This window comes from Anopheles arabiensis, chromosome 2 (assembly GCF_016920715.1).
Source record: "Anopheles arabiensis isolate DONGOLA chromosome 2, AaraD3, whole genome shotgun sequence".
NCBI lineage: Eukaryota > Metazoa > Arthropoda > Insecta > Diptera > Culicidae > Anopheles > Anopheles arabiensis.
Window position 1 is genome coordinate 34,084,265 of NC_053517.1, and position 8,661 is coordinate 34,092,925.

The following is an 8,661-nucleotide window of genomic DNA, read 5'->3' on the forward strand; positions in this document are numbered from 1 at the left end:
CAGTTGTTCACCCGTTCCTCTAGCTCTGCACATGTGGTCGAGTTTCTCGACATCTCCTTTACCTCGGCCAGCGTGTCGACGCGACAAACAATCGTCTTCCCATCATCAAATACGTTAAAATGATTGCACACCTGCTCGCACACGCGCAGCGCGCTACAGAATGAGCGCAATCCGGGCAGCAGCTGGGACTTCACCAGATTGCAGCTCATTTCCTCATCTTCGGATTCGATGTTGGGATAGGCAAGTGCCTGCATAAACACCTGCTCCACAATTCGCTCGATCGAGGTCACAAGTCCGACGCGATTCGCATCGATATAACCACAGTACCTGCGTATCGGGGAAGACAGAGAGAAGAATGAGAAGGATTAAATTGTATTTTGGGGGTGTATTTGTATGCAGCTGCATTCCATTGTAATGGAATTATTTGTTGATATGTCCTTAGGCAGAAGTAGGAACTCCTTTACCTTCTGTACATATTATTCGACTAGGTGGAACATTAATGTACCCAAAACGCGTATTTATTAATATTACTATAAATTGGGTGATTTTTGACAATTGATCATAAGTTTATTTCATTAATGTTTATAACTAACCAGTCATAAGTGTTACAAAAGCGAAAAGAAAATTATTTATCAGACCATTTGGTATAGGAAATCATAAAACATATGTCTTACCTTTCTTTTAAAGCTTAAAGTTTCAAGATTTGTTAATACTTTTGTTTCGATTTATGTATTTTAAATTAATAAATTATTCAAAGAGATTTTCATAGGCTTCAAAGCCCAATTTCAAACAAAAATTTAACACTTCCTTCAACGACTCAACTAAACACTCTCAAAGGGTCAAATTGAAGTTAACAAGAAGTTTAAAAAAAGCCAGTAATAATAGCCTTGCATAGCTAAATAAAAGAAATAATGAACCAGCTCAAGCGAAATATCTGTCTGCTTATTTTGAATGACAATTCCCCATACAACCGCAAGGCACTAGGCAACTGCAAACCGCCACATGGTTCTGGCACGTGAAGATAGTGCGCATGTTACGCCAGCATATCTAAAATAACCATGCCATGCCATGCCGTCCCATGCAGAAGAAATTGAAGGCAAAGCTTCATCATTATACCCATCCACGGCGACGCAATTTAACGGTCGAACGGCACCGTTCAATCAGAGGTCCGTCTGGTCTGATGAGCTAAGTCTCACGAAACCCGTCCCCAGATTATAAAATGAAACCCGTCACGGTTCACGTCAAAGGCGCGATAGTTTTTAATTTTTATGCAAATGGCCATTTTTCACCCCGAGGCACAATGGGATCGAGGTGAAAGCAATAACGCCCGGCTGACCCGTCGGTTGCTTGGGGTGATGCAGCACCGTGTCATCCTCAAAACGGTGTGCTTGGAAAAGAATAAAAGCATACCAATATGATTTTGATTGATATGATTGGTTTTAATGGCGCATTCAATAAATTCCGTAACTATGTTGCGTCAATCAGGGTGTTGGGTTTAATACAGCCCTCGCCTTGAGGGGCGTCCCATCTTCATGCGTAATGGGACCAGACAGTTTACACAGACGAAAAGGGAAAAAACATCCCCTACGACACAACCTGTCCATCAGCGTTAGTGGGCACGTTTTGGGAGCCTTGCGCGAAGACGTCCCTTACCTGCCCCCCCCCCCCCACCGTCCCAGTACTCACAAATCCTTGTGGAACCCTTCCTCGGGCAGCTGCTTCTGGATGTTGATCCGGAACATGTAGATGCAGATGCCGGTAAACGCACAGCTCCAACCGTCCGTAATGAAGAGCTTGTGCTTGGAGTGGGAGTGCGAACTGCTCGACGCACCCTGCGGCGTTTTCGACGAGCTGGACGCACCGGCCCGCGACGGTCCCGGTTTGTTCGCGTCCCGGTCGCCCGGCTGATCGACGTCCTCCACCTCCTGGTAGAACCACATCAGCTTGTTGCGCATGTTCGGCAGAAACAGCTGATTGATCTCGTCCAGCTGGGAATGAGCTGTATCGTTAGCGAAACAGTTGCAATCGTCATCGGCATACGCTGCCACGCACCATGTTCCCCTCGAAGATGTGATCCATGATCTGATGTCTCGGCAGCCCGGTGGCGTCCATCAGCAGCTGGAAGGTAAACTCCAGTCGCGGGTCCATCTCACCGCGCCGTGCCTTGCGCTCGCATTCCTCCCGCCGGCGCTGTGAGTCCGGCGATTCCGTCATGACGTTTCAAAGGGGATCGGATAACAAAAATACCACACCAACCGACAGTGGAAACAGCAAAATTGTGTGTGCGTTAACCCCCGGAGACGAAGGCGCACCAGGGAAGGGAATACAAAATCAGTCACTATTACCCAGGGGTAAGGTGAAAATTTATAAAAAAAAGGAGGTAAAAGACTAATCAAACACGTTTACGGTGATGAAGAAGTAATGCACTGTCATTTACATGGACCTTCCCTCGGTTGGGCGGATTAGTGATCGCTAGTACAAAGCGTTTGATTTTAGTGATGACTTCCGTACTGCTGTTCACACTCACTACTTGTAAGGCACACTGCAAATGGTGTTTTTTTGTTTTAAATTTCTATTCTATGCACTGTACATTCGAACGCATTCAAGAGATCGGTTCATGCGAGAGTGTTAAGGAGCAAAGAGTCATCTTCGCACTAGTCAATACAGTACAGACGGGGGTTTGCCCAACTAGAAGGTATGTTTTACACTACACTGTACCGTAGCTGAAATGAATATCCTATGAAATGATGTGTATAATTATAAAAATAATACATTTTACAAAACTTGTTAAAAAAAATCAGTACAAAACATGCATGCAAAACTGTACTACAACTAGTCACTAGGTTCACTGCGAGTAGGTCGGCTTGTGTTTGCGCTTGTACTGTATCTGGAATGGAAGCAATCGTGAACAGGCAAATGTCATACATTATTAGTATGGGAAAACTACGCTAAATAAACTGAAAAGTTCAGTGAAACGGTCTTGCTTTTGCGTACAAAATCATGCTCCAATAGGAAAAGGTAATCTTTCGATCTTCTTAGGTTCATGCAATCTTTTCAAGCTTTTTCCAAAAATAGCTCCGCACCACCCAAAAAACTTAACCCATTACGCATGCTATGATTTAGTAAGTCGGCACAAAAGGTCCGGCTCCAGGCACTTCCTGGGCCATACAGCCATTGTCTGCCTTCGAGCAGTTGCCGCGTTGCGTGATTGATTCCGATATTGGAAACATTTCCATCTAACGATAAAAGCATCCATGCTACGATGCATGACCGCACGATGTCCGGCCGGACATTCTTTCTTGCCGGCTGTATCGTTGAGAAGCCGGCTGATCAAAGAACCATAGCAAGGAACAGATTCGCCACATTGCAATTGCTCTTCATCAAGAAAGCTTCCTTCATCCGTCTCAAGCTTCCAGTGACGGCCACAGTAATCTGGTAGTAATTTTATCGCTTCGGTAGAGCGGACATAGCTATTTCGTAGAATAATTAGAACGTTGACGGAAGTACGGGATTGGGAACGTTATGCGAAGCTACGAAGGGTGGATGCGATGTAATGCTGTCTGAAGGAAGCGCAAATACACGCGAACGAAGAACATCAGCCAGTGTCTTCCGATGCAGTGAGACACTTTAAAGCTCGCAAATGCCAGAAATAAACAAACGACCATTGTTGCTGTGCATCCATGCGACACAAAACGCCTCGCAGCAAACAACTCTCTCTCTCTCGCTCTCCCTTCTAATAAAATCAATAAATCCAAAAATAACACTTTTTAAAACATTGAAACGTCCCGTTAACTGGTGCATAAACCCGTCGGGAAGCGAATCACTTATTGCGCCGTGCTTCTCGGTGCTCTGGGTGCCCGTTGGCATTTGTCTTTGTCGTGTCTTTGCTGCTAAGCATCCCTACTTACCTACCCCTCGATCGATACTCGACCGTTATTCTCAGTGTCCCGAACTTCCCCAGACCTGAGCCAGGGTATGAGCTGTTTAATCGTTAAACAAAATGGCGCCTTAATCATAAAAAAACCGAAAACTGAAGCACAACAAAATCAAACTTGGCGAAAATTCTACCATACAAAAAGTGTAAAAATGTTATGAAAATCGCTAGCAGAAACCAAAAAAAAAAACTTGCTCTAAAACGGCTTTACTTTACAGTGGCAGCTGGCAGCTAGCCGTTAGTGCCTCGTGTGCTGCTGCAAAACTTCAAAACATGCTACCATTCAAAAATTACGCAACACTTCTGTTCCGGCGCTGGTGCTTTGTCGTATCTTGCATGACAGATTTAGCACACAACCGGAGCACGTGGCCAGGCCTCCAGACCTGCACCGTGGCACATACCTGCAGCAGATCACCTTCGGAGATTTCCTCTTCCGGTTCCTCCTCTTCCTCACTGTCCCGCTCGTGCTCGTGGCCCTCTCCGTCGCCGTCCTCGCCGTCCGCACCGTCCTCACCGTCACCATCACCGTCCCCGTCACCATCACCATTGGGGTCACCGTCCATAGGGTCCTGCTCCATATCCTGCTCATCGCCATCGTCCTGATCGTCCATGATGATCGCACGCCGATCGTACGCTCACCCGATGGTTAGTAAAAGCTGGGTAGTAAAGCTGTGTACAGAAATGTATTGAAAATTTGCAATCACTTTCACACCACTGCTAGAACACACACGTCCACTCGGAGCAACGGTTAGCGGAAAAGTGAAAAATCGAATTGAAATTCAACAACTATTCTATCGCGCAGATTATTGCGTTGCTATGGGCTTTGCACGGTCTTACCACAGAACGAGTGCACCGGGTGCTTTCTATCCGTTTCATACTCGCTTGTGTAGTTAAAGGTATATGACGACAAAAGGATACTGTTCCTTCGAGACCACTCCCTTAGTGGAGTCCTAAATGTGAAGGCCTTGAGCGATTCGCAGTTTGTTGAACGGCGATCAACAGCCGGTTTGCGTTGCTAAGCATTTCGCGCGCGTGCATACAGTCGGTTTTGCTACGACGCAATTACCAAACATTCTAATGTCAGGAGTAGGTACACTTTTCAGGAAAAGTGTTCAATTGATGAAATATGTTTATGAATTTTTCAATGTTTTTCAAAAAGACCCCAAATATTATTAAAGAAATATTGATTTTTGTCTTAAATTTAGTGTTACTTGCGGATTTTTTAAAGAAACAATCGGCTTGAAAACGCGTTAGTTTAAACAATTATTGTGTTAGCAAAATCCTTTTGTATGTGAATAAAAAGTCGAAAGCAAAGCTTCTTATCTTATCAATTATGATAAAAAATCAGTACATGATTTTGAAGATTTGGACCCCAAAATTCTTACTTAGCTAGTCGCAGTTCAGAAAGATTGGAGTCTTCCGATCCCTGCTTTAAATTGTACAATGCTTTCAATACAATGGAATTCTACATTTTTTAGTTTTATGTTTAGAAGATTTTATAGCGTTTTCAATTGGATTTGCTTGAACATGAATATGTGTTTTTTATTCTTAGTTAAGCGTAATAACGGTTGTTCTATTTGCATTACATATTTCATTTAAAATAGCTGAATACTTATCTACTGTAAAAAGTAAATAGCTTAGACTTACAAATATTTATACTACGAAATATTTCATTTCATTTCATTTCATTTATTTAATACAATATCCGCCATCAAGGCTAAATATAATAGACTTAAAACTAATTAAATACTAACAAATAAACAAAATAATTCATGAAAAACTAAGCCTAACAAACCAAGTCTTGACCTAGCAAAAAAGAAAAGAAAAAAAACAAGGCTAGAGCGTAGAAACTAGATAAATATAGGATATCATCAGAGTCCTATCAATGTCTTAGTCGCAACAAGTTAATTTTCTCCCATTTTTATTTTATTTTTTTTTTTCAAAAAAAAATATAAGCCTCATTGTATAAGTGTCTACTAAGTTATAACTTATAGCTATCTTTGGGCTCGCATTAACAATATCAATCCTTACGAAATAGAGTAGAAGCAGGTGGAAATCGATCTCTGTCTAGTCTAGTATGAATCAAACAATCAATGAACGCGCGCGCTGGATATGACAAACCTTGTGGATTGTTTCTCGTCCAGAAATTCATCGCGTTGTAAGGATTTACTATTCCGTTGGTAACATTTGAGCCAAGGTCGTAATACCATAATTCGGACTACAGGTGGTCCCCGAGATACACGAATACACGGATTCGGCGATACGCGGATTTCTAAATTTGACTGTAATTTGAGCGAATTGTACTGATTTGACACATCAATTGTCAAATGCAAAATAAATTCCCTTCTGGTTGAACTTTTGAAGCTTTAAGAAGGATTAAAAATTGTATATACAGTGAGAATTATATCTAATAATTGTTAATTTTTTTCACGCCAAGCTAAATTATACGATAATGATTGATATTTTGGTGGAATACCGTGAATTCGATTTGCGCGGAAATTCGAGCTACGCGGTATTTTGCGACCCTACGGGTACGGTAAACGGAAAACGTTTTCGGTCCCCATCAACCGTGTATCTTGGGATCCGCCTGTACATGAAAACAAAAAAAAGATAAATTGAAATAACAAATGAAATTGTAGGAATAACCTATTAATTAAAAATAGTCAAAAATGTTATAAGACTAAATTAGTTAATTAATAATTAATTAACAGTAATGACAAAAATAATAATTAAAAAAATACTTCTTAGATTAGAGGCAATCAGATCATTTTTTCGGAAAATTCCATTTGCTACCATTTGCTACACGAGGTAAATGATGGCGTCCAGCTTTAAGTTTCAGTAAAAAAAAAATCACAAACATAACAAACATCAAGGATGCCCTTTAATCGATACCGCAAGGTGTCGTCCCACTTATTATCAAACTTATCGTTTCCATATCAACAGAAACAATCTCTTTTTGTTTAATCATCGATTTTTGGAAACAACAATGCCACGCCTAGCCATACGGCCTGTTGCTGGTCTATTAATAGTTCAAGAACGTTTCCGTATAAATTCATTCATCATTAAACCACGACCCATTGTCTGAGGAGACAGGTGATCAACAGGTGGGCAAAGGTTAAGGTCGTTTGTTTGCTCCTCATTCATAAACAATTCATTCAACACGCGGGCGTTCCGCGCAGTTAGATCAATACGCCACGCTTGTTGCTTAAACTTTGCACAATATCCTTTACAGCCTACTCAGCTGTTAATCTGTTGCGTCCGTTACCACCAACCGAAGCGCCGTTGCTAATGTCTGTTGCCAACGACGCTTTGGGTGTTGTGTAAACAAAAACAGAAAAGGCTCGTGTTAATTTCATTCTATTCCATGCCGCCAACAAACAACACCAATGACCTTTGCGTGCATTGTTTTACGAAGCAAACAAAAAATACAAGAAATTGCAAGGATTCAAAGACAACAGCAGTAGACAGTTAGGTGCAAAACCAAAAACGCATTAAAATCAACACCTTTGGCCCAAAGGCAAGCCAAACATTAAAGCCATCGACCGCATTGCACGTGCCAGATCTTTGCCGGTTCACGGTGCGCTGTGTGGACGTTGTACGGATTCATTCACGCCCTTTGCACTGGCATTGCTATGGAGAGGACCACAGACAGTGGAATGGCAAGAAATTAATCTAAAATTTTGCAGTCTAGAAATGTGCCTTCCGTCCACGTTTTCGATTTCGTCCCGATTTCAAATCACAACCACGTCGGAAAGTGGGGTGGCAGTATTTTTTTTTTTCTTATACTATCCAATAATTCGCAGGATTGTCACGTGATCCAACTACAGCGCGATTGTCCTTTCAATCCTTTCGAGAGAAGATTAGTTGCGTAGTTTCTACTGGCTCGCAGTCGTCATGCTGCGATGATGCGAACCATCTGGTATGAAATTAGGTTATGTTGCATCATCGTCTTGAAGGCAAACAATTCGCTATATTGCAGCCAGTATTCCAGCAGGCTTACAAAAATCCGGCATTATCACCAGCGAAAGCGAAACGCCTTTCGATGTAGCCTTTAGTACAAAACGCGCGAACGATGTTTTTTCGACAAAAGAAAATGTAAAAATTATGCTCGTTTATGTTTATTTGCGCTTGATTTATTGTGCGTGAGCCTGTTGCCGTTTGGAAGGTGGGTTGGATATGGTTTACGACGGTACGCACCATCTATTCCGGAAGGTACTTTATTGCCCTGGGATAAGGCACACGGTGCGTCCCTTTCAGCATCAAAACGGTAAAATGAGCATAGTGAAACGCGGTAAGCAACAGATGGAAACACTGTCACGCTCCGTATCATTCAATGTTTAACAAACTGAAATAAGAGATTTAACCTTTTACACATGCAACAGGTAGTTGTCGGATTTGGGCTTGTTTTTTTTTTGGTAACCACTTGATGGAGCAATAGCTAGACACAAGACAGTTCCCAATGTTCTCAATTTCAACGCCCGCTTCCGACTGAGACACGCTTTGGAAAGGTGCTAACAATTTAACTAACAAGGCTTAGCTTTTCATAGGTAGCCGACCGCAACCCAGAACCCTCTCGCTAACAAAGAACACTTATTAGCACCTTCTCACCTCGCTGAGCAAACAGATCACTTTCACTGTGACATCTTAATGTTGCTCTAGAATTCCCCCAAAAAAGACACTTTTCCTAACCAGTCTATTGTCAGTAGTTGCTGTTACCCGAACAAGAG

The 8,661-nt window shown here is 42.1% G+C and overlaps 1 protein-coding gene across 1 annotated transcript in view; it reads right to left on the bottom strand.

The window, feature by feature from the left end:
• LOC120908611 (dynein heavy chain 5, axonemal) overlaps positions 1-4,689 on the bottom strand; it is a 23,801-nt gene extending 19,112 nt beyond the window's left edge. Inside the window, exons 1-4 of the mRNA XM_040319800.1 lie at positions 4,336-4,689; positions 2,053-2,190; positions 1,687-1,988; positions 1-327 (exon numbers count right to left, since the gene is read on the bottom strand). The exon at positions 1-327 is cut by the window's left edge and continues 1,498 nt beyond it. Of these exons, the coding sequence (XP_040175734.1) occupies positions 1-327; positions 1,687-1,988; positions 2,053-2,190; positions 4,336-4,545 (977 nt within the window). The 5' untranslated portion in view covers positions 4,546-4,689. The remainder of the gene's footprint in view (positions 328-1,686; positions 1,989-2,052; positions 2,191-4,335) is intronic.
• Positions 4,690-8,661: the final 3,972 nt, after the last annotated feature.